The sequence below is a fragment of the Pieris napi genome, chromosome Z (genome assembly GCF_905475465.1).
Source record: "Pieris napi chromosome Z, ilPieNapi1.2, whole genome shotgun sequence".
NCBI lineage: Eukaryota > Metazoa > Arthropoda > Insecta > Lepidoptera > Pieridae > Pieris > Pieris napi.
Window position 1 is genome coordinate 13623761 of NC_062259.1, and position 26600 is coordinate 13650360.

Below are 26600 nucleotides of genomic sequence, written 5' to 3' on the forward strand. Positions count from 1 at the left end.
TTTTGCTCTAGCTATTGCTGCATAATTTTTCTTCCAAGATTGTTCATTCCTCGGCCGTTTTTTTGATTTATTTTCTTTTGGTGGAAATACTTTGCGCTTTTTTGGCATAATATTTTCTTCCAAATCCTTATTTGCATGCTGTTCACTAGTGGAGATAATAATGGGGTTTTCCTGCCGATCAGCATATTCATTGTCAGATTCATGCTCATTAACGCCACAAGAGCTAGTGCTATCGGGGCTTTCAGGAATGTAAATGTTATCACTAGCGGAAGAAAAATCTTCATTTCTATTCTGCAATGGAGATACATCCTCCAAGACTGTGTATGACTTTTTGTTTCGAAAAGAAAGTCTAAAATAATCTATATCTTCCTCTAGGGAATTCTCTATTACATCTGAAATTTCATCATCTACAGAGACAGGAACTTTCGCAAGGCTGCCAATATAATTTGTGCCTTGACCGCTAGTGGATGGTTCAGCGATTACGTAACTTTTGCATGCATCTGCAAGATCACACGCAGGGTCCAGATTATCTACAAAATCAAAGCCATAAGCATAGAAGAAGGCATGCGATCAAATAGTAAAAAAAAAATGTTAGTAAACACCGATCAGGTACAAGTCCAAACCGTACCGAGTCCACCCAAAAATTTAAATATTGACATCGGTTTTTCCTCCTGCCATAAAATGTTTTTCGTTTATGAACCTTATCCCTAACACATCAAATTTTGACAGCTTTACAACTATGAGTACAAAACAAAACATTATTACGAGAATGATTATACTAAACATTATACTAAAAAAACAAAATATCATAGCGGTCAGCGTAGCCCCATCACCTCTTGGGTATGCCAAAATATTAATGAGTAACAAATGAAGTGTGGCACATTATAACCTTCAGTTGAGCAGAAAAGTTCACAATAGTGTAGATACTGTGATTGAAACAATGCAAGCAAATAAAAAATTAGTAAAGATCTAACCTGCAATATTTTTGAGGATATGATTATTGTATACATCGTTGTTTTGAGCTATTTCGTTTACACGGTCACTTAAAGCAGCGTTCACCAACAATATTGCTCTTGCTTTGGCTCCTGCCATATTAATTTCACTTTAGAAATGTCAATTATGTATTTTAAACAATATTTTACACAGTATCCAACAGACACAAATCGACAATAACAGAAAGCGCGCGAAACTGCAACGAACGAACGTAATCAACACATTTATTTATTTTTTATTTGAACCTCTTGAGCGAATGAAGGTGTTATGTTAGCGACTTAACACCTTCATTCACGGAGAATTATTTTTATTTATTATTTATTATTTATTATTTATTCGAACATAGTAAGCGCAGTGGTTATGTTCGTACATATCACCTTCTTCAACGCACAAAAAGTAAAGTTTTTATTTTGTTGATTTGGGAGAAGGTGATATGTGTACATACCTCTTTCATCGTCTGTAATTTTTAAAATAAACTAAACATAACACCTTTTTCAAAATTTTATTTCCAAAAATAAGCTTTGTATCGACGGTTTTAAGGTTTGTAGTAATTCAATTATACATATCACCTTCATCCACACAAAAAACACCAAAAACCGAAAATACGACATATCACCTTCATCCACTCACGTCTTTAATTCTAACAAGTCGTAGATTTATTTACAGCGTTTTTGACAACAGTTCTTTTCTACGGGTGCTAGAATTACGACTCTTTTTAGTTATGTGTATTTTTAAATATTTCAGTAATAAGCTTAAATAGGAATTCAGAAATTTAAAAAAAATACTTAAGGCTTATTGCATACGAAAACATTGTGTTTTTGACATTAAACAAAACTCATCGTAAACTAATACTAATATTATAACAAGTAATGGTTGTAATACCAGAAAATACAGAAAAGTTTAAAAATGATTTCCAAATATATTTCGAACAATCGCTCCCGAGGAACCGCTCGTCGAATAATAGCTAATTTGAATAATAAACAAACTCACACATAATCCATTGAGATTTCTTATATATTTCGGTATTATAACGCTTCCATTGCGAATAATGTCTTCGCCGGCCATGACCCAAGTGCCTGATCTGTTGAAAAATAGTAATTTAATCGTCGACCTCTCGAAAATCGTCAAATACATTGACTTTTTAATGTGAGCAAAGCAATACTCACTTAGCGTGACTCATTTTGAACGGTGTCTTTATATCATTGGAGGAATACTGCGTGACCCCTATCTCGATACTGCCGGCCCACTTGGGTATGACCAGGTCGAGTCTAACTTGAAACAGCTCATTGGTCTTTAACGTTCGATTCGTCATCACTATGCCATTGTTGAAGAATTCGAAAGCGCTGAAAGTACTATTGAAGTCCATAAATTGTAACAAATAGCCTCGCGGGAGCCGTCGCTAGGACACCGTATGTTCAGAAGTAAAGTAAAGAGTTTTAGTAGCAATAAATATAATATTTCTTACCAAATGAATAAAAGTTTAAAAAAGTCTATGTTAAAATTATGCTTTTAAAAATATAGAGGATTCCTCTTTCACATAAGTGCAAAAAAAATCCCCATGAATATTCACTAAGATAGCTTAATAATTCTCACTCAAAGGTAGCATGTTGATGTTAAGTTTTACAACGTATCACTGTTATTCTAATCCCATGAATGTTAAATAATAAAGGGACTAAAAACTAACAAAAATTCCATGTAAATAATAATAAAATAATAGGCTATACCTATGTCATTTCTCTTTCTAATTTTCTCAACGATATATATATATACATATGTTTATTTCTATAGAAAGAATCAACTTTGAATATAAAACAAGTGACAGAAAGAGAAATTATGATACCGAAAAAATAGACGCTGAGGAACAGGTTAAATGAGATGGGCACGGCACGTAGATAGTTTTACAGGTAAGCACGGACAGACCAAAAGAGCAATAGGCTGGTGAGATTGGATGCTGACAGCAAGAGATAAAAATAGGATGTAAAAGTTAGAGGAGGCGTTCTCCCAGACGGCGGGCGCATCTCAGAATATAGTCTTTTTGTATATTGTATGTACTAGATGTTGATAAAAAATCCTATTATTATTATTGAATATTTTTAGAAAATAAAATATAATTAATAATATTTTAGTTAAAACGATTTTTGTTTAAATAAGATACTTAAAACAACGGTAAATTTCAAGGTTTTCTTTATTATTTAACATTCTGCCAAACTCACGAAGGGTTATTGTGAGTAACCGGAGAGGTCGTACACAAATACAATGCCACCGGTACTAATCCTATTAATAAGCATGTGATTGGCTATTTACGTCGACAAACATTTTTGGTAAACATATAACTGCTTGTACCAGAAAGATGTTTGCATGAAAATTTTAGTTTCAGGGTCAACTCAAATGTATACTAAAATTAGATTATTTATTAAAAATTGTATATTTTTTATATTCAAAAACAGTACAGCGGTACTGAAAATCCCAATCCAGATCAAGACCAAAACTTTGCGTCTTATACATAGTGGTTTATTATGAATATGCAACATTGTTAAAATGCCTCTCTAGATCTCGAGATACTCGACAAAAACTCCATGTTTCTCAATGTTGAGCAATTATCAAATCGGATGAGTACACACTTGAGTTGTTTGTATCTTTTTTTTCCAATTCGAAAATCGGGGTTAATTTAATAACACTTTTCGCAATAATTTATAAAATTAAGATTATGCAAATAAGTTTCAGAAACACTTGCACATTTTAATTCATAATAATAAACAAATTTCAACCAAATATCTAGTTCTGTTTATTTAAAGTCCGTTTGATCCAATTTTAGTTACTGGAAAATTGGGAATAAAAATAGAAATCAAAATAATACTCACTTAGGCCGATGAGCAGTCTTACCATCGTTAATAATAATAACATACGAATCACGCAGCGAATGAAATAAAAGACTGTCTTCGTCTATTTGAGGCCTGTATCTGCCTGCCGACAAAATTTCTTTTTTAATAAACAAACCTGGATAACATCCTAAAACATAGGGGACATTCATCCACGTACAATTTTTATTATATAAATAAACACTTACTGGTGTTCGCAGGTACAGGCGACGGCAGGTTAGGGACGTTGGAGACGCTTGGCTGGTTCATGATATTCGTGTCCATCTCACAAAGATCCTCACACGCATCAACTATTGATACCTAGAAGAAAATTACGTTATCTTTAATAATATGCCAACGTTTGCATACAGGCAAAGAAATATATTATGTCAAAATACCTTGACTGTCATGCCATAGAGGTCGATAACGCCCCAAACTTGTTGGTCCACCTTGTCTGCCGCAACTCCCTGATCGATGCTGTTTATGAAGTAGTGCAATTTACCGGCAGAATTGCGCATCATACCAATAGTGTCTCCTTCCTGGACATATAATATCTGATATAATAATACTGTCTGCTTTGCTTCGCACATTTTAATTGGAAATTAGGAAGAGAGAACGAAACAAACAATACAAAAGACTTTAAAACAACGGACGGAGTTTTTAAACATTTAAAAAAAAAATTGTTGCAACAAACAATTAGCATATTTTTCAACTTTCATTAGCATGTTGTCTCAAGTCTTACCGTGTTGCTCGAGCGACGTATGGGACAGCTCAATGTCACACCGTCCATGTGACTCTCCATGGATGGCGTGCAGTGGGCCGACCCACACTCGCTTTACTTCCAGTCCTTTACGCTCTTTCTTCACAATGTATTCAATTATATTTATTCAAAAATCATTTAAATAAAAACACAGTGAGTGAATGCACAATAAAGAAATACCAAACTTTCGAGGAGGCCATCGTTATTTACATGACATAATAACAATATTAAACTGTTAAAAAAGAATACTAAAGTAGGTAATTCCAATTTTAACCAGTAGTTATATGAAAAAAATGCCTTACAAAAATATTTAATATAATCTAAAAACTACTACATTGAACTGATAACAAAATGTTATTTTAGTTGATACTTGTTTAAATAAACATGAATGTCAACTTCTAAAGACCTCGACACTTAGCGCGGGCGTCAATAACATTCCACACAACTCCTGAGAAACTATTACACCTCTATCAATTATTGTGTGATATTTATCCTCAAACCTCAAGCATTATTAATATTATATAGCACAATATAGTGGACCGATTTTTTTTTTATTAATTAATGTTCAAGTATCACAATTATTTGTTGTGAAATTCTAGACGAAAAACAACCATTACAATAACTCACTCGAAGTTCATCCAAATTAAAGTTGCCATATTCGACACAAGTGCCTTGTCCGTTGATCAGGACCTTACAACCGGACATCATGATGGTTCCACAATCCATGTTTGTCATGGTCGACGGAAACCGAATTGTCGCTGGATTGTGGGTTGTAACGCCGACCTGGGTTATTGAAATATCAAATGATATGCTAAATAGTGAAACGGATCAATTATGATCTTTAGCGTTTTAATTAATTAACAATTTCCAAGATTTGCTTCAATTTATATATTCAAATGAATTTGTTAAACTATAGACATTCATTTGAATATATAAATTAAAAGCATGAATATCTCAACAATAATTCAGCGATTGGTGATATATATATTCAATTCATAATTTTTCACTATAGCCATTGATGCGTAAAATGTAAGTTCACTACACGTTTATTGGCACCTACAGGTTTGTTGGCAAGCATTGAGAGAAAAAGAATCTTTCTTCAGTGACATTACATGACATGTTTAATCCATTAAGTTCCTTTTATTGTTGATAAGCAGCTTACAGTAATCAGGTTATAACCGACCTCTATACTGCCGCTCCACTTGTCCACGAGGCGGTCTATTCGTATCTCAAAGAGCTCGTTGTCGTAGAGCGGTCTGTGAGTCATTACGACTCCGTTATTGTAGTCGTCTAAGGGACGGGAGCGCTCGGCAGACCTACAATTTAATCCCTATGTAGATAAATTACCCCTGTACCAAAATAAAAATCGTTTGCCATTGGGTTTCTATGTAGGAGCTACGATAAAAACTTAACTTACTTGTTATTATTCGACAGTTTGACCAAGATACCACATCTGGGATGAAACCGAAGTCGGTCTCTGGCCACTGTAAAATTAATATAGTTTATTAACTGTATTGACACTAAAGTTTTTTTTCTTTTCTTTTGACTAAACCCTAATTTCAATATAATTCCTGATCTCCGATATTAGCTAAGATATTAACATTTGAATTAATTTTTATCATATAGTTTTGAAGATATTTTGAAACTAGCGTTTTATTAGGACCTTAGGATATTACCTTCTTATTAATAAGTTATATACGTAATCATCAGAAATGAAATCAGTATGAGAAATACCTAAAGCACATGCGCCTTCCGTAGTCATCGGTACGAAGACATCCGAACACGGCTTATCTTGTAAATTCTCAGGCATCACTTCCGATTCACTCATTATCGAATCGTCATTGTTGGGATCTTCTTCAATCTAAATGATATATGTTCAAGTAAGTATATTATAAATAGACCTGATGACTATGAGAATAGTCAATCCCTTTGCAAAGGCTGAAACTTTGCTATTCAAGTCAAATTTAGTATCTTTAATACAAATAGCTTTAGAATCATTACATTAAATGTGTGGGATCGGTTCTACCGAGGCGAACCAGCAAGAAGACCGGATAAATCATTATGTTAATTCTGCTGCAACCCTATTCATTCAATTACCTGATCTAAACTATTCTCCATGATAGTTCGCATGCAGTTTGTATGCATTATTGAAACTTGTACGCACTGGCCATACAAATCGATAACAGCAAAGAGTCGTGGGGGCATCTCAGTCGCCGCTATACCCAGACATCTTCCATTAACATAGAACATTAATTCATCCTGAGAACAACTCATAATAATTAAAATAAACCAATTATCTTAGAATTTATCTGCACAGAAATGAATATTAAACGCCTTTAGGATTACAAATATTGGTTAAAAGAATTCATGGATTGAGATGTTGAGAGTTGTTGAGTATAACGTACCAATTATAAATAACGGAGCACATACCTTACTAGTTCTCATAACACCTAAGCAGTCGCCTTCGTGAAGACTATCCAACTTAGGACCATATGAGTGTATCAATGTCACTCCATCCTTTACCACAGAACTTCCCGACATAATCTTAAGCAAAGACATGATAATTTAAAACAATCTGGTTACTAGTTCTTCTGCAGCTATAGGATATAAATTATACGTACCCAGGCCGTATTGCGAAGCTTAGTTGCCGTGGCAGGCAACTCCATATACTCAGGGTCCAGGGTGGTGACTCCGATTTCAAGGCTCCCATTCCAGATGTTTACCTGAACGAAGTCGATTCAATATAATTGCGCGTCATTATTGATTAATGTATTTTTGAATGCATTTGACATGCGCGACGCCGCTTGCATCCTGATAAAAACGTCTTAACTCCTAACCAATCAATGAGGCGAAACGGGAATTATTTACCAGAAAAACAAAATATACATATCACACTTTTAAATGTATTAGATTCTTTAAGGAAAAAATACTTATATTACTACCATTTTAATTTATTAAATTAAAATCCATATTTTGAAATTGTTTAGGGAATATAAATAAAACTATGTATTGTATTTTCTATTCTAACGCAATACAATATATTTTTTACTATATTTTTAGCATTAGCATCATTTTAAATCTATAGTAAAATAAAACTCCTTTAAAATGTTAAGGAGATTTTGTTTCAAATGCAACCACCAATCAGTATTAAATAAACTATCACATATCTTGTTAGTGTATTTAGAGACTTGTAAGTAAGTCTTATAGAAAATATATTTTTTAGTATTCAATATGAAGAAATGCCTTTCAAAGTATAACTAGCCAATAACAAACTGTGCATTTAATAATTAATTCCTGAATAAAAATTAGGGATTTTAACAATTTAAGATATATCTAAGAAACGCCTCGAGATAAACAAACATACATATGTACACATAAAATAAGGCACTTTTATTATAAAAGCCTTCAACACAAAAGATTGAAGAGACATAGTGTCCCAACCCTAAAAAAATAGATTCCTCAGGATGGAATGAGACACCTACTGGAGAAGTTTCTCACCACGCTAAAAAGCCTAAGCGGAAACACTCGTATCGGACAAAATAGTGGCTTATTGTTGTGTTCAACAGATTGCCGCGGAGCAAAATAAATACACAATTTCAATATTGAAATACATAAACCTCTACATGAAATTCTCACAATATGGAGAGAATCTTTTAGAAATGGCAAAATACCTTTACAACAATCAAACTGATGTATAATTTAAAGCACACATATATATATATGCTTTATAAAATAAACATGAACAAACTGACTAGATTTTTGAGATTAAGACATGCTGGTTTTTGGCAATTGAGACCTGCGCAGTACAAGCAAAGGTTCCACCAAACACAGTAGCCAAGGTTTAAATGTTTATTGTAAATTTGATATTGCTAGTTGTAAAGATATAGGATTCTCCTGTATACATACAATTTTTATAACACATGTTTCATAATTACTTTTAGGAACTTTACACTTTCAACAAATCTTGCTGTGCTTTTTGTATAAATCTGAATATTTGATTGATATTTTTTGGAACAACTTAGTCATGAGCACCTTTATTTAGTTTGATCTTGGATCGTCATGTGTTTATGCCCATATTTTAAATATTATGTATTTGGAGAAGATAAAATGGCATAATTAGTGTTCATGTTTATTTAAGAACACCGTCTGACCTTGTATAGGAAAATGGCATACAAAGCTGTGTATACATAAGAAAATAAACTATTATTATAATCCCATAAGAAAATAAAAAATGTAGTTGCAAAAAGTTACAGAAATAAATCCATGAAAGTGGTACATATTATGATGGGTGAATCAGCCACATTATTTTGCATGCAAATATCGAATTCAGTTTGTGAAAAATTCACTTAGTACAGCTTACAGTGGGTGTAATCCATAATAGAGCTAATATATTTCATTTGAGTAATAAAAAGTTATTTAGATCTACAAATTATTACCCTACCTATTAATGAATACTTTAATGCAGAACTGCAGTAACATAGCCATTATTATCAACAATTGCTCTCTTTTGAGGCCAGTTTGTGATTTAAATTTAAAGCAAACACAAATTAAAGACGCATTCATACTAATAAAAATCTTATGTTCTTTGCAAGTAAGACTGGTCTATCTACATTGAGATTTCTTAAGATTACAACACTTTGCTGCACTGGAGGGATTATTTATTAATAATAATAAAAATCATCAAAAAAGATTTTGTTATTGCAGTTATGCCCATAGAAATTATATATTTCAGGTTTGACATCATATTCTCATATAAACAATCTAAATCCTATTCGAAAATATTACATAGTTGCAAAGTCAACACATATTAAAATTGTTATTTATTGTTAATATTAAAGTTGATTTTACTAGCAAAAAGGTTAAATTTAAAAATTTCTAAGATTAAAGTTTAACAAAATCTAATAGGAAGCCACCATTGACCGGGAACGTAAGCTTCATTTTTATGCAACTATTGATTGCCTCTAAGACTTATAAAAATACTCACCTTTCTATCTATGCAAACTTCAAATATAACATCATCGGTGAGTGGATCTGCGCTAAGAATTAACCCGTGATTAAATTCAACAAAATTTCTTACGGCAGTTGTATTGTCGTGTAAAAGACTAACTCTATCCCCACAACGTCTATGAAACCTCATCATTAACAAATTAAAAAAACACGTATATTATTTACTGAACATAACAAGGTCTTTATAACAATGTCTTCGGACATTTTATTCATTTTATAGCACGAAAATTTAAAACACGATATAATTTCTCGTCCATTGCGACTACACAACACAGACCACAAATGTATATGGAAGAGGTGAATTGAACGGTAGATCATAGACTGGGTTGGCAATCGAACTCAGTCACAGTGTTACCAACTCGAATTTTATCGAGTAGGCTTTCAAAAGTTGATAGTTTCAAACCATCTTCAATTCAAAAAATACCTATCTAACTATAATTTCGTTTTAGGGTAGTTTTATATAAAATCCTACCCTAAGATACCTTTAATTTTATTTTTTTTTCGTAAAAAGTAGTCAATAATAATAGTATTATAGTAAAAAAATTAATATTAACTAAAAAATTTACTTGATTGAAGAGATCAATCTAACATAATCTATTTGACGATGGGGGCCGGAAATTGAAATGCTTAATCCAACCTGCATATTCTGGTTGAGAAAAATCCTAAAAGTTGGTAGATCTACCTAAAAGTTGGTAATACTGCTCAGTCAGCAAAAATCAATACCTATGCATTAAAGCCATAAGGCCACAGAGTAAAGTAATAACACTTATTCATTTCAAAATTAATAAAATTTATTTCTACTGTATATATTTTGTTTTTTTAGATTTTTTTAACTAATCGGGTACTTGGCTCGGGTACCAATAATTACTAACTTTTTTTGCATTTTCTTTATGATGAAATTATAAGCCCCATTTCTACAATAGATGAAGTTTGTATTTTAGACTAAGTTCGCTTGTAGGTACACTACATGAACTAGATATATTTCAAAACAATACTGGATTTTGGATTAAGCTTATGCTGCATACCGTGAAGTGTTATATGAAGAAAAGTTCCTAGATGGCAAGATTAAATATAAAACTTTAATTTGCGTATTATTCATGTGTATGGGAATTTCAAATTGATTGCTGACGCCAGCTGTTTTTTAGTATATTGACTGATTTAATATTTCTAGTTTCTAACTCATGAAAATCAAAATGGTTATACAGTGGAACTCCTGGCAAAGTTTCAGAAAATGTAAGTTAGCTGCTGGAAAATTTTACCATAGCCCCGAAGACTATAAGAGCTGATTTAAGGCTGATTTACACAGGGTCAGTAGACAAGTCAGTCGCGGCGCCGACATTGGCGCTGCGACTGACTTGTCTGTTTACATGAAGTAAGTAGTAGTGGTGCGTTTCTCACTATGAGCACACGTGTGTGAAGTCAGTGGGAAAAATGAATTCGCGAAAACAACTGAAACGACGATTTAATTATTTGTTGAAAAAATTATCAATTTTACTGTTGAATGAGTTAATAGAAAAGGTAGAAAATGAGATAACAAAAAATAAACGACAATGGGTAAGAAAATGGATTGACGATAGAAACGAAACTGGTGGCTCTGCTTTGTTGCTGAAGCAATTGCGATTTGAAGATCCTGCGGAGTACAAACTGGCCATATAATTGCACCAATTTTAAAGTTTCGTCTTCGCTAGCTTCATTTTTATCGCCAGCGAAAAAAACGTGGTCACTCTACAACGCAGCGGCAGTGACTAACCACGCACTGACTTGTCTGTTTACACGGGGTTTATTTGGCTGGCGCGGGGGTGCGTGGGTGGCGGGGGGCGCCAACTGACTTTAAAATATTCGTGTCCGAATATTCAAGTCAGCGCTGACTTCAAGCTACTGTACTGACTTCAAATCAGTTTACACAGGGTTTTTTTCGGGACAGCACTGACTTGCCTCGAATTTCTAGTCAGTTACTGACCCTGTGTAAATCAGCTCTAAAGAAGATAAAGGTACTGTATAATTATTAGAGGAATTGCTTAATTACTGCACGCATTTCATGTTAGCTCTACGTAAAGTCGAGGTGTTGTAATCTTCATCCGCTATTTTTGGTAATATTTAACAGTCTGGGTAATGAAAGAACGCGTCAAATTAAAAAAAAGAGTATAGTATCCCTAAAAGTTTAATATATTTTGTGGATTAAACTTACTTGATACTTATTTTATTTTATGATTTTTTACATTGATAGTAACGGTATTTTTATGAAATTAAATACTATACGTATTTAGTCTAGTACTTAAAATAACTAGCATTGCATGGAAAACTAAAACAATATTTACTATAAAACACAACTATATTCGGAATAATCAAAATCAGAATCCAAAAAAATCAATATGCATAGATTTATCAGAGTCATTGATGTTATCACTGTCCCTGACATTGATTATGAAACTTTCTAAATGTTCCTCTGTAGTCCTGTCCCTTTCTTTATATTTATTTTCCACATGTACAACATGATTAGTCATTTTCTTCCACTATTCTGCTGTTACATTTTCAGATGACTTTAATCACTTGTTCTAACTGCTCTGTAGTCAATTTAATATTTTTATTTGCTACTCTGCGTTTTGCCAGACTCTATCCCAGCTCAATGGCATTTAGATCACAATGGTATGGAGATAGTCTCAATACCTCATGTCCATTGTGCTTTAAAATTTCATCTGCTTCATATATTGGCTCTGATTTATACCGTTTTACTAGACATAGAGGTTCTGATTTCGTATGCAACTCTTCAAATTGAACATTCAAAGTAAGCCATTCTCTTATCTCATGTTTGCGCTTCTGTGTCGTTTATTTACTATAACGGAATGGTAACTTGCGTTGTCCATAACAATTACACTTGGCTCTTTTAAATTGGGTAGGAGCTTTTCTTCTAACCACTTATTGAAGTTGAAGCAGCATTCATATTTCATATCATGATAATCAGCCATTTTTGATTTAATGCTACATATTAATAATAAGGTTGGCACAAGACCTTTCTCTGACCCTACTTGTACAATTATGTACCTTTTTCCAAATGAAATATTTTCAATAGCACAATTTGTAGAGGGACCTTGCCACGATTATTTGGGCTTGTAGTTTTTATGGACATACGTTTCATTTAAATATATTATTGACTTACTTTCTGCACGTTTCAATGATATAGATCTTAAATAGTAATGTCTCCAGGTATAATATGTCATTCATGTTCATTTTTGTTTTTCTTAAATCCATAGCCAATAATATTAGGCGAAGAGTTTTCCAACACCCAGTAAATCTTAGGCTTTCTCTTAATTCCAGCAAAAGAGTTCTCAATGTTGGAACTTGTTTTCTATCAATATAAAATTCATTAATTGCGAATAGCATCCATGTCAAAATAGTCCAAATGTTGGTTTATGAGGTCGTTTTTTCCAGGTGTACTCCAGACACCTTGATTGTTACCCCTTCTTTTTTATTCTGTGTATTGATATTACACTTACATCTGGAAAAAACAATGAAAAGGTTTGAAAAAAAACCACACACATTTTTGTTCATATGAAATTTACTTGAAAAGTATTGAAAATTTTACCAGTGATGGAAGCGATTTCTTTAAAGTATTGCTTCTGGGATTTTATTCTATCTTTCTGCTCTAAATCAGTGAGCTTACTAATAGTTCTCACTATTGCATCAACTCCTTCTACATCCTCCAGATTTCCTGCAAAAGAAACGAAATATTCTGTCAAATAAAACAAAGTTTAGGCTATTATACCTATAAACTATTCGGAAAAAATATATAATAGAAATAAAAATGAGTAAGTGCATGAAGTATCAAGACAATAAATCATACTAACCTATCTACTTTCACTAGCCAGACTCTTAGTATGACCATTTATTACAGGTGATCGAGTGTATCAAATGAATATGAGCAGCATTCTAATATGTCATTAATGATATTAGAATGCTGCTGGTTTTCGGTTATTAAGATAACGGTTTCTTTTTGGATTTATTTTGAGCAAAATCTTCTATTATATCCTTAAAGTAAATTTTGTGAAGGATGTCACATTCTATGCACATAATTGACAAATTACTTAATCGTTCTTGTAGCATTGTTGTTCGCAATTCACTTTTTATTCTCTTAAGCTGCGAAAATGAAATTATTGTAGTGGAGAGCCACTACAATAATTGGTAACCACTAGGGCAAAGGAATATTCTTGGAGCAATTTCTATGTTTGGAAAAGTTTCTTCCAATTTATCTGATTTTATTAGGTTATGTAACGTTGAGATATTTAAATCTGCTAATTGCTTTGCTATGTTTTTTAAATATTGGCTTAAATTAATACATTCTGATTTAGCTCATCTGTATTTATGTCTTCATGATAAAATTCTGCAAATTCTTTGCATTTTTTGGTCAACTCAACAGATTTGATTGTTGTTAGCTGACAAAGAAAACTGAAATATCGTCTTTCAATTTCTCGGTATGCAGCTGAACGTTTTTTTAAATGTGTATTTAATGTGTCAATTATGGGTATGAAAGTATCTACACGTAACTTTTCCTTGCCTCTCAACTGCAGTATCTGATGGTCCTTCAAAAAAAGTGATGCATGTGCTGCGAAATCATTTTCTTTCAAAAGTATCTTTGTAGTCAGCATATGGATTTTTTTCTTTAGCAGCCGTTTCGTACTGATCAAAATGATTTAGTGCGGTATTGACATAATTGATCAGAGATTCGTAAAGTTTCGTTTCAACATCCATGGTCATAGTGCTATTCTGTATATTAAGACTTGTTTTATTCATAACTCCCAAGAGATAATTCCATATTTCCGTTAAAAGAGCAGTCTCAAAATTTCTATTTTTTTTTTGGGCTTCTAGCTGTCTAGTGTCTCCTGGTTGATTGATGTCACTTGCGAATTGCGATTGAAGACAATGCTTCAGAAATATTTGAATTACCATTTTGCAAAGCATTAATAGCATTGGCGCGTGCAGATCTAGGTCTGGTTTCCGAAAGAGACTTCAAGACTCTATTTGCACCTAGATGCTCTGTCAGTAACATACTCAACAGCCTGAACACCCACTAAATTTCCGCACATGGAAAGTAAATCGCAAATTCGCAAACTTCTTTTATTCTTGACTGAACACCAGAGTACTTTCCAGACATATTTGATGCATTGCCGTGGCTCTGCCCGCGACAATCTTTTATAGGAATATCAAGACTTTTAAAAAGTTTAAAATGGTGTCTGTTAAATATTGCGAATTATGTTCATCCATAGGCAAAAATTTCAAAAATCTCTCAATAGGCTGTCCGTCTTTTACGTATCTAACTATGAAAGTCAGTTGGTCAACGTGAGACAGAGCTGGCGTAGAATCTACGCTAATAAAGTAGTACTTGTGATCAGCAAGAAAAGGATCAAATTCACTAAGTAGTTCTAAGCATCCCAAATAATTCCCATTATTTTGCGATCTTGTCTCATCATCACCACGAAAAGCAAGACCTCTTGAAGCCAAAAATTTCACTACTGCAACAGTCCTCCTGAGCACATTCTTCCAATAGTTAATTTCTGTATTCTTAGGGATCAGAAGCGGTAAATATTAAAAAAAAAACAAAGCACTTAACCAACCTAGGAAGTTTTATTCCTTACAAAATGATTTTATTTAACACGTTCACTGCGCCATGATTTTTAAAGAACTTTCAGCAGGTGCTTTGGAGACCTAAAAGATTTCGTAACAAGCCTATTCTTTGGTGCTTTTGAAACCTAATCAGTCTCCTAAAAATACACTTTTGAAAATAATTTATATCTTCCCAAAAAGCAATGACATATATTTTGAAGTTTTTGTGGGTGAAAGATAGCTAATTGCTTTATATTTTACTTACTAACAATTTCTTTCAGGACTTTTCCGACGCTCTTTCGCGACCACTCTTTCGACGTGGCCATGGCGTCCCGGTGAGGCAGAGGCCTTACCCCTTGGCCACAGTCACCTGCGGCGCGATTTGCGGCGCGGTTTGCGGCGCGCAAAGCGGTGAGCGGCAAAAACAAATTGAGCAAATTGTATGAAGTATGCCACAGCTATCGGCGACGCGCATTGCGGTGCGACCTGCGGCGCGGTGGCTACCCGCGCGTCGGCGGCGGCGACGGCCTGCGCGGCGTGCGAGTGAAACAAATGCACTCGGGAGTATCGAGGCGGCCACAGCTCAGAGCGGCGCGCGCAGCGGCAGAGGTGGACGCATTTAGCATCGCGCGACCAAAACAAATAATTTTGTTTTTATCGCGCATTGAGCTCATATAAAATAACGGATACAGAGCAATTTATTAGTGAAATACTGAGTAGACCAGCAATATGGATGTCAAAACATCCACATCATAAATATAGGCATGTTATAAAAAAATTGTGGGACGAAATAAAACTAACTAATATACTCTAAATACGTCCACCGCTGATGCCGCCGCGGTCGCAGCTGGTCGAGCTGTGGCATACCACCGCAAACCGCGCCTCTCCCAGACCCTCTGGCCGCGCCGCGCTCCACACCGCCAGAAACTGTGGCCAAGCTCTTACTCTCTTGCGAGGCGTACGATTTCACGAGTATCGACATAATATCTCCTAACGCAAGGAATTAAAACAATTACAATTCTGTGTTGTATTTTTTAACATCATTGAATTCAGCTTTAAGTAGGAAGCAAATATGTATATTTGTCCTGCTCATCCTTAAAGAACTTTACAAGTTAGATCCTCCCGCAAGTAGTGAAAAAACACGATTATGTTCAACGCACAATACAAAAGTCCTGCAAGAGATCTGATAGATCTCGTAATGCAACGAACGTGTTAACTACAACAATAAAATAATAATCGACCAAAAATAATAATTAACACAACTAAAGGCCGAAACTAATACACAGTATAACCACTAAACACAACTGAAACGTCCGTCACGTTCGAGAGCCAAACGTAGAATACCCCAAAATCCAAATTCGGTGTTCCCAGTTCCACTCCTTTTTTATAACCTCTCACTCGGTCCGGTTTGCTGGGTGGGGATTTTTTTCTAAGAGTATTATCAACTCAGTATCAATTCGTCCAGTAGTTTTTATTCTTGCAATATAATTCATTATAAATTCCCAGCTGTGCTGTAAACTGTTCTCATGCTCTATCAATAAGTTACTTATATGCTTCCAATCTTTATATCCATTAGTCGAACTTAAATTATGTCCAGTACCAGTTGTGGTATTAAATATACGGCAGCAATAACAGTATACAGATTTTTTGCTGGTGAATAAAGGAGCCATTTTCTTTCTAAAAACTCACCATTCATCAATTTAAGAATAAAAATATTTTTAGTCAAGTATCTAGTCTTCGTTTTACCATTTTAAACTCAAACTCAAAATATCTTTATTCATGTAGGTAAACAAGTAGGTACACTTATGAATTGTCAGAAAGAAGTTTAATTAATTGTAAATTTACATTTACTACCAGTCAAGGGCGTAGAGCGGGTAAGAAGAACTGGCAAGAAACTTTCCGCCACTCTTTTTAATCGCCAAGTATTGTTATACAAATGGAGCACTGGAGCAATCCCAAGGATTAGGATCATTTAAGTATTCCTCAAATTTATAAAACACTTTATTAATTAATTTTCGTTTAACGAGGACTTTGAATTTATTTAGTGATAATTCTATAATTTCGCTTGGGAGTTTGTTGTAAAAACGAATACAATTTCCATATAAGGAGTGGTTTATCTTTTGGAGCCTGGTTGGTCGTACACTCAAATTAGTTCCATTTCGCGTATTATACTGGTGAAAGTCACCATTTGTTTTAAAATCGTTTATATTGTTTGGACATACAATAAGGCTTCAAGAATATATTGACCAAATAGTGTCATAATATTTAATTCATTAAACTTATTCCGTACCGACTCCCCCGGAGAAACACAACAAATACTCCGAACAGCCCGCTTCTGCGGCACAAATATGGATTGAACGGTGAACCTCTGCAGCAGCACCCCACAGTAGAATATCGTACGACATACACGACAACACGCTAGATCCAAGGCATTTAATGATGCCTTACTTTGTAACAGTTTCCAGGAAGCGATTTTTCAATCGGTGTAATCAATTTAATCTGTGTCTTCAAGTCTCTTCGTGCGTTTTTTCCACTTTAGGATACCTTGGTGAGTTGTGAACCAAGTAGTCAACTTTATACATGCAAAGTTATGGTATATAACATAAAATGCAATTAAAAATCGTATACTTTATTAGATTTCAGAAGCAGTTTAAAGTTTACAATTGGGGCCTAGGGTCACTGTGGGAAACATTATTAACATTATTACTACTAGCGTGGCTTCTGCTAAGCTAACAGCTAAATAATATTTTATGTGAAATATTAACAATTTTTATATTTGATAAAGAATTATATTGTAAATTTAGTATCGTTTCTATTATAATATATATATCCCTTTGATATTCTACGTTTTATATAATCTTTTCTTGTGTATGTATTGATGTCTAGACGGGAAATTACACTACAGCACGAAACAGTTTAGATATATTATTACAGTCTATGTCACGAGAAGATATAACGATCGCCCAGTAGCTCGTATTTAGAAATAATTGTAATTTTATATTAATACAGATATGTACGATATGAATAGAATTTATATTCCAATAATATAATATATTAGTAATTAGTTTCTTTGTGTTTCTCGTATAATAGATTGTAGTAATAAAAAGCTACTACTAGATTAACTATGTTACGTGACAAAAATACTTAATAACAATCTTTATTCGAAGCCATAATTCAGCATTTACGTCAAATTAATAAATATAAAAATATTAATTAAAAGAGTTTTTATAAACTATTTATAAGATTATTCCCACTCCATCTTTACAAGGCACTCTTTTTCAGCACTTTTGTGTTGTAGACAGTTTACGTAATGTAAGGAGTGCAGTCATTCAGAGAAGACATGATGAGAAATCTTGGTAAGATTAAGTAAGTTGGAAAGGAATTAACTTGGAAAGTTATAGGTAAAGATAGGTGTGGAACTGTATGTGTTAACTTAAATATCTCTATAGCTCTCCTTAATCTTCATTCCGAAATTAAATTCATTCTCAATATTGCCTTTTCATTGAGAGTAGAGGGAAAACGGTTTAGTTTTAGGAAGACTTATAAGCGCCAACTTAAAAATACTTTTTCATTTGCCTAATTACTAAATACGAAAGTTATATTTAACACTCCATCTTTAGTCTTAAGTTACTTTTTCATATTATGGCACCTTCGTGAATACCAAGCAACTAAAAGTTACCCCTAATAATAATAAAAATTAAACCCCAGTTCTAAATTGATATTTTCCATTCACACGTCAGCAGGTGATCCCAGATTAAATCTGGACATCTTGCGATCTCGGGAGCCGGCCAGCTGCCCTGACGAGGAGCGCTGCAGCGAGGCTGAACGAGACCGGGAGGAATCCGACTTAGACTTCTTTACTTTGCTGCCTCCCGAAGCCGGTTGCTTGCCCTTCAGGGAAGACACGGACACTACTGTATCTGAGGTCACGCCATCCTGTTCCACGCGCCGGATAACCTCACCGGCGTTATTTAAAAAGAACTTTGGCTTCGTTTCCTTCGGCAGCGAGTCCTGTAATATTAAGAAGTAGTCGGGTATTATTAAGTTATATAATAGTTATATTAAGTTATCAAGTTCAGTCTAAAGCTGACCTTCGATTTACTAGACTTGGAAGCCGTGTCGGAGCTTCCTTTCCACCAGGATCATTGAACCGCACAACCCTTTAAGTCTGCCTCCTTCCCGGGACTCGCCACGTTGGCTTCTACGTCCTCTTCTTTTGATGTCTCCGCATCATCACTGCACACGCAAAAGTTACTTTTAGCAATAAGATATAAATATATAGAATATTTCCAAATGTTAAAAAAACCAACTTACTCAGCATCTCGTTTAGCATTCTGTTGGTTTCTCATGGCCAATGTGGAAATCATCGGTGGGCGCTGAGGTTTGTTCGCGAGAATTCTCTCGATATCGACTATCACGGCAGGAGACAATTGGGGTACGATCTGGTTTTTTAACATATGTTTATAGTTTAATTAATATAGGCCGATGTAGTGCTATTATCTAATCTTTTATTTTTTTAGATAATGTAATATGACGTAGTGTCTTCCGGGCACAGTAGGCGAAACATTGCTGGTCAAATATCATTGTGTGCGACGCATTTCAAAAGTTTAAAATATAATAATGAGAAAAGTACCTGCAAAGCATGTATATTCTCTTTGAATTGCTCAACACTGGTGGCTCCGAGAAGTAAACAGTTTACGTTTTCATTTTTCAGAGACCAAGCCAAAGATAATTGCCGTATAGAACAGTCTAAAAAATAATAGAACAACAAGTTTTAGGAAATACAACAACCGTCGAAAGGAAAGAAAAAATTATACTCACTTAAGGCGTTTGCTAGGTCTGATAAAGCTTGCAGCTTGTCCTTGTAACTACGTAATTCTTCAGCTGTTGAAGATTCCTTGTTTTCAGGTTCCTTAAAAAATGGTTTATTGAAACGCTTAAATATTATATAATAATAATATTATTTAGATCATTATTAGATCGATCGATAGACGATTGTGCGCCTCACTTACATCAGTGCCAACCGGTTCTTCTTCCCACCAGCTAAAGGTGCTGTATTTGCGGTTAAACCGAGACTTGGCAAATAGTCCTGACGACTCCTCGTGACTCATACCCTTGTCGGTGGTGAGTGCAGACCACACCATAGTGCCTATATTGTCAAGGTCATATCTGATATAAATCTGGAATCATAATTGATACCACCCCATAAAAGGTCATCGTTAAACTCACCCACTCCAATTTTATGGTACAGCTCGGGCATGTATAGTTCGGTTTTGTCGCGGCAGAACATATGGTATTCAGTTTGCTCCACAACTGGCGTGCAACAATTGAAAGCACGGCACTTAGAGTATGCGTCCATTATCTGAGAAAGAAAACAGCGAGCGATATTCTTCTTTTCTTTTGACAAATCTGACTTCTTACTACATTTATTCAGGACAACAAACTAACGAAACATACCTCGGATGGCGTCCAGCGCGCTGTCCCCCAGTACATCGCATAACCTTGATTCACGAGGTAGTTCATAGTTCGCACCAATTCTGTAAGGAAAAGGTTCAGTCATTACGCTCAATATGGTTCGTTCTTATTTTTACGAATATCGCTGTCATACCTTCCATTGGGCAAACGCGGTCCACTTTATGTAGAAGGATAACGTCTATGTACTCCAGTTGTAGTTTCGCAAGTGACGACTTTACACTCTCTATAATGTGCTTTCGAGACTGACCTCTTTCGTCAGACCTGAAATAAATAGATAGCTACACTTGTTTCGCTGTATTTCTTTTCTTATCGTGTCGAAAAAAAACAATAACTCACTTTGTACTCCAATAAACTTTTATTGTAATAATGACGCTGGATCGTTTCACGTTCCTCTTTTTCAGAATTCTTCCCAAATCTACTTCGCCTTGAGCTGCAAATCAAATTGTAAAATATTTATCATAGTGTTGGACTTACAAAATATATAAAAGCGAATTAGTTAATCGTAAGGGTCCATAATGTTTCAAAACGAGACTTACCGTAATGAGCTTCCGATAAATCAAACAAATTAATGCCACTCTCAAGAGCTGTCATGACGAGGTCTTCGGCGACGTCTTCGTTGAGCATAGTCCACAGGCCGAGGCCGATGTTGGGCACCCGCAGCCCTGACTTGCCCAAGTTTTTATAACGAAGTCCTGGAGTCACGGATGATGGCTTACTTGCATCGTTCCCCATGTACACTGATGCATGACGAGACATATTGTTCCAGCTAGCTGTTAAAACATATTTTATTCTTTAACTGATTTTACCTTTTAATTTTTAACTACATTTTTATTTGCCTATATTTTTTGGTAGGCGTCTATTTTTCGCAATCAAGTATGTAAATGTAAAATAAAATGTTGCCATAACCCGTAGAAAACTAATGTTAATACCTGGCTGGAATAAGTGCAGAGCAGAGTGAGTGCTGAAGTCGTCCATACAGTCCAGTGACGCGATGGGTGCTCGGCATCTGAGTACCATATTCTCACGTTAATTTCCTATATACGTACAATAATCTGTTTTATAATTTACTCCAGAGAATTGGCTTAGATTATAAGGATTGCTGTTTCATTAAAAACCTATATTGGAAGCAAAGTGCTAATATAAGGGTCAACAGCAAACATTCTTCATATATCGAGATTCAGAGAGGTGTGCGTCAAGGTTGCATTTTATCACCTTTGCTATTTAACTTGTATGCCGATGCAATATTTTCAGAAGCCCTAGATAATTGTCAACATGGCATAGCAATTAATGGCAAACTGCTGAATAACTTGAGATACGCTCATGACACGATCTTAATCGCAGAGAGCCTCGATGGTCTGCAGAAATTAGTCAATTCAGTTGCCGCCGTGAGTTCTGAATTTGGCATCAATGCGAAAAAGTCAAAATATATGACAATAAGCCGAACACCGGAGCTTTTCACGCAACATATACCTCAACAATCAGACCTTGGAACGTGTCTCGAAAATACGATATCTAGGCACAGTGATTGATGAAAAAGGTGACCATAGCATCGAAATCCGCTGCAGAATTGAACAAGCTCGGAACGCCTTTTCAAAACTAAAAAAAGTACTTTGTGACAAGCGCCTAAATTTACAGCTTAGAACTCGCATTGCGCGATGTTACGTCTTCTCTGTGCTGCTCTACGGCGTAGAATCTTGGATGCTGACAGAGACTATGTCCAAAAAACTGGAAGCGTTTGAGATGTGGGTTTATCGACGTATGCTTAAAATATCTTGGACAGACCGCATACGAAATACAACCGTGCTGGACAGAATGCAGAAGAACAAAGAAGTGCTTATGACGGTTAAGTAAAGGAAACTTGAGTATTTCGGACACGTTTTACGCAACTCCAAAAAATATGAGCACCTTCAACTAATCTTACAAGGCAAAGTGGCAGGTAGAAGGAGACCTGGCCGCAGACGCACGTCCTGGTTGAAAAACTTGAGACAATGGTTTGGTCAAAGCACCAAGTCATTGTGTAGAAGCGCGGCATCCAAAATTAAAATAGCCACGATGATCGCCAACCTTCGCATGGAGATGGCACTATAAGAAGAAGATAATTTACGTAACATCTTAAAATGACCCAACGATTAACCGTTATGCCCTTTTATTAGAGGAAAGTGACCAAATATGGGATAGTATCCCTAATATGGAATACCCCTATTTCTCCCAAATGCAAACTCACATACGCAATAAACAATGATTTTCTGTCTCTTTTTACTCCCGTTTACGCGTACAAGTGTCAAGTTGTAGCATGTCAGTTGAGCAAGTGCTTTCGTCATTGTGACAGTTTTTTGTTTTGTCGCTACCGCATAACTTTCTAAGGTATGTTAAAAATACGTATTTTTCGTAAAGAAAGTGCACACAGTATTGATTTTATAGCTTTTAGAGACCGTTTAGACGTTCTTTTGTATGTTTTAGCGGTATTAGATGATATTACTTTCTTAAATATACTATATATATATATATATACTTAATATTAAATTTCTCATGTAAATAAAATAATTTTTGTAATGAGAAATAAAGTTCTTTAAACATTAAATATAAAAATCTGAATGTCAGTTTGAAATCGTTGGAAAATCCAATTATGGACTATTCTATAATTGGTTCTCTGAAGTATCAGCTGACATGATGATTTTGTTAATTATATATTTTTTTAATGTTTTGCCAAAATGGCGGGCGTCAACTCCAAAACAAAGCGAAAAGAATGGATTTAGAGTATATGGCGGAAGTAATAAAATTAGTGAGAAAGAAACAAATGGGTTATTTAAAAGCTGAAAAATACTTTGATGTGTCAAGATCTACTTCGTTGTGATTATGTCAGAAAAACGAATTTTCTCCAGGAGAAGCCGCAGCTACTACACTCGGAAAGAAAACTGTCGTGTTGGCAAACAACAAGAATTAAAAACAGAATGAGAAAATATCAAAAGGAAAAAAAACCAAAAGAGAAGACTAAGCCTAATTCAGATGACGAGGAGGTGATGCTATTTGATACTGACAGTGAACCCGATGCCTTGATAGGATATACAGCTCCAGAATCTGAAGATTCGGAGTGTATTTTCTGTGGTGTGCTGTTTTCGAGTGATACTCATGGGGAAACATGGATCAAGTATCTTATGTGTGGACTCTGGGCATGTAATGATTGCGCTGTGCCAGAGTTTGATACGTGGATTTGAGATTTTTGTAAAAAAATTGTGTACCTTTCTATATTATACCAAGTTTCCAAAGAGTCTCGTGTATTTTAAGGTTAATTTTTGATAGTGTTTATAGTATTCCATATTTGGGGTACCTATTCCATATTTAGGTACCTAAATCGTTATTTAGTTTCTTAAATGTTTTCTTACCTTAAACTAATCAATGCAACCTAAACTTATTACAAACTAAAGTGCAAATATATGATTGTTAATAATTACCACAATAAGTTTTTTATTTATAACACTTGTGGAAATTATTCCTAAAAATCAAAATGGTATTCCATATTTGGTCACTCTCCTCTACTATTTACTGCCAAATTTACATTACAAAAAATACTAATTTGCACCATAATAAATCGCTCAAAATCCTATGAATTGAACAACACAATTATGTTTTATCTCTACTCTACTGAAATAAAAAATGTGTCAAGGCCAGTCCGTTGACGAAGATCTATAAAAAGTACATACCAAATTAAATTATATAATCTACATGAAGTATTTATCCACAAAATCTATGTTCATGCTACGTTGACAATGACAATTATTATTATATAGCTAGATCTATGAAAGGCAGGAGAGGAAGGATTATTTCGTGATAAACTTACCTTTACGCCGACATTGACATGAAAAGCAAAGCTTTGATGTGAAGATGTGAAGCAACACAACAGTTTGATAGCTGGAAATTTAGTTACTTTTTACTTATAAGAATAATGATATGTATTGCTAATTATTTCGTAAATATAACCATGACATAAAATATTTATTAAAAGTTATACCGGAAACGGTCATGTCCAAGTTGGATTGTTTTTGCTTCGTTTTACCAGCCTTTCATAACTGTGCAAGAAATGAAAATGCTAATCAATTAACATCTCATTATATAATTTGCAAGTTGCCAGCGACCAGAGCGTTGTGTATCGATTTTTCGGTGACCTTTTTCTCCAGTAATCCGCCGTGATGGTCATGCGATGTCCTGTGACAGCAAGTGAAGTGGTGCTGGGACTATTCAGGGTCGTGCATAGTTGAGCATGGATGACGTCCTGTCCTTCGATCGCCACGTCCGAGGCACGGTTCCAATCGAGGGACACGACGCTAGCGCTTGAGGCGCGGAATTGGGGCGTGTTACCGGTATATGGTGGGCATTGGGTTGGAGTCTACGCTGGCGCTGTCCGGCGGACCGAAGGGTGTGTGCGGTGTGTGACGGCTGACCGTAGACTCGCTGCGCGACATGGCGCTCTCTTTGCCCTCACGCTGATCCATCCTTCTGATATCTAACTCATCTGAAACAGACACTCCCACGACTGAAGAAGGTCACACGGAACAGAAACTTGAATGATCGAACGATGATCTGAGCGCAGGTTGGTTCTCACCAGGGCACGCGACTAGCTCACGCACTGCGGTCTAACGTTTTAGTGGCAAAGGGTGGCGATTGCCGCAACTATGCGCGCGCAGTTCTAGTGTCTACTGCGCACCTCTACTTGCCCTATAGGCCGATTTACATTATCTTAGTGTTTATTAGAGTCTTTAGTACAACTTGAAAGGCAAGTTCTTTAGTGCTTTAGTGCGTTGCGAGTGAACGTTTACATTTCTTCCAGTAGAGTATCATTACAGCGCCACAATGAACTCGCAACGACGTCGGCAAATACGCTCTATTCTACGCAAAATACTAACTGTAGTTGTGGAACAAATAGAAGACGAGATTTTATTCGAAATAAATAAACTAAATATAAATAATAAACAAAATAGCTTCTTTTAAGGCAGTGTATGCCGAATGCCTAGCCGGTTTGTTTTTGTATAAATTGTTTTTAACGTTCCACAAACATTCGTGAACAACATATTCAGACACAAATTTGATAGTTGTATCTTCCGGCCATTTACCCATCTATAAAAATCAAAAAACACGCACGCGTTTCACGGCACTTATGCACTCTTCTAAAGATTTGACTAAATTACGTGTTTACACACAACGAGGGCAGATCTCGGGGGGTGCGCGGGCGCGGGAGGGGTATCACTTGAAACAAAATTAAAAAGCGATTCTATTTTGATTCAACTTGAAAGTCAAGTAGAACCGTACTAAAGCAAGTAGCGTTTACTAAAGCAAGTAGCGTTTACATGTTTCAACTAAAGTACTATCCTAAAGCACTCTCCTAAACACTAAAGGCCGATTTACATTATCTTAGTGTTTAGCAGAGTGCTTTAGGATAGTACTTTAGTTGAAACATGTAAACGCTACTTGCTTTAGTAAACGCTACGCTAAAGAACTTGCCTTTCAAGTTGTACTAAAGCACTCTCCTAAACACCAAGATAATGTAAATCGGCCTTAACTTACACTAACGATTTCCTCACATAGGTAATACAATTTTTAAACTCTTCTAATATTTCTTCTAATAATTCCGACTACCGTTACTAATTTCTTTCAAAAATTAATTAATGAACCATTACGCTACAATTAGGTTGATATATACTATAGTTATAGGTTTTAGTTAACACATTCACTGCGCCATCATTTTTAAAGAACTTTCAGCTGGTGCTTTGGAGACCTAAAAGATTTCGTAACAAGCCTATTCTTTGGTGCGTTTGAGACTCAATCAGTCTCCTAAAAATACACTTTTGAAAATAATTTATATCTTCCAAAAAAACAATGACATATATTTTGAAGTTTTTATGGGTGAAAGATAG

General features: G+C 35.0%; 2 protein-coding genes across 6 annotated transcripts in view; both read right to left on the reverse strand.

Annotated features, from left to right (window-relative positions):
- The window catches only part of LOC125062620 (neuralized-like protein 4), a 29216-nt gene extending 19286 nt beyond the window's left edge, over positions 1 to 9930 (reverse strand). Inside the window, exons 1-13 of one of the 2 annotated variants that reach the window (XM_047668658.1) lie at positions 9596 to 9930; positions 7233 to 7334; positions 7042 to 7155; positions 6709 to 6870; positions 6346 to 6472; positions 6029 to 6095; positions 5795 to 5927; positions 5239 to 5394; positions 4250 to 4405; positions 4061 to 4172; positions 3855 to 3957; positions 2160 to 2336; positions 1984 to 2074 (exon numbers count right to left, since the gene is read on the reverse strand). In XM_047668658.1, the coding sequence (XP_047524614.1) occupies positions 1984 to 2074; positions 2160 to 2336; positions 3855 to 3957; positions 4061 to 4172; positions 4250 to 4405; positions 5239 to 5394; positions 5795 to 5927; positions 6029 to 6095; positions 6346 to 6472; positions 6709 to 6870; positions 7042 to 7155; positions 7233 to 7334; positions 9596 to 9751 (1656 nt within the window). In that variant the 5' untranslated portion in view covers positions 9752 to 9930. The remainder of the gene's footprint in view (positions 1 to 1983; positions 2075 to 2159; positions 2337 to 3854; positions 3958 to 4060; positions 4173 to 4249; positions 4406 to 5238; positions 5395 to 5794; positions 5928 to 6028; positions 6096 to 6345; positions 6473 to 6708; positions 6871 to 7041; positions 7156 to 7232; positions 7335 to 9595) is intronic. The other variant, XM_047668659.1, reaches the window with a different exon arrangement.
- Positions 9931 to 17829: 7899 nt separating this feature from the next.
- Positions 17830 to 25359, reverse strand: LOC125062646 (voltage-gated potassium channel subunit beta-2-like). 4 transcript variants are annotated; one of them, XM_047668694.1, is made up of 14 exons: positions 25292 to 25359; positions 25048 to 25201; positions 21621 to 21697; positions 21228 to 21461; positions 21028 to 21121; positions 20825 to 20952; positions 20674 to 20753; positions 20446 to 20578; positions 20229 to 20365; positions 20038 to 20128; positions 19850 to 19965; positions 19531 to 19658; positions 19308 to 19452; positions 17830 to 19227 (listed from the first exon to the last, which is right to left on the reverse strand). In XM_047668694.1, exons 2-13 carry the CDS (start codon positions 25179 to 25181, stop codon positions 19359 to 19361), a joined length of 1446 nt encoding a protein of 481 aa, XP_047524650.1. In that variant the 5' UTR covers positions 25182 to 25201; positions 25292 to 25359; the 3' UTR covers positions 17830 to 19227; positions 19308 to 19358. The 4 variants fall into 4 exon arrangements, with proteins under 4 accessions (XP_047524650.1, XP_047524651.1, XP_047524649.1 ...); XM_047668695.1 differs by having other exon boundaries at positions 25048 to 25222; positions 25292 to 25319; XM_047668693.1 differs by having other exon boundaries at positions 25048 to 25335.
- Positions 25360 to 26600: the final 1241 nt, after the last annotated feature.

What these genes read in the sequence shown, in the direction of transcription:
- LOC125062646 (XM_047668694.1), bottom strand. Translation starts at nt 25,181, where the DNA reads ATGGATCAGCGTGAGGGCAAAGAGAGCGCCATGTCGCGCAGCGAGTCT. An exon ending in TTTATCGGAAGCTCATTACG is followed by an intron (nt 21,122 to 21,227) that starts GTAAGTCTCGTT and finishes TTTGATTTGCAG; the next exon opens with CTCAAGGCGAAGTAGATTTG. An exon ending in AAAGTTTATTGGAGTACAAA is followed by an intron (nt 20,953 to 21,027) that starts GTGAGTTATTGT and finishes TATTTATTTCAG; the next exon opens with GTCTGACGAAAGAGGTCAGT.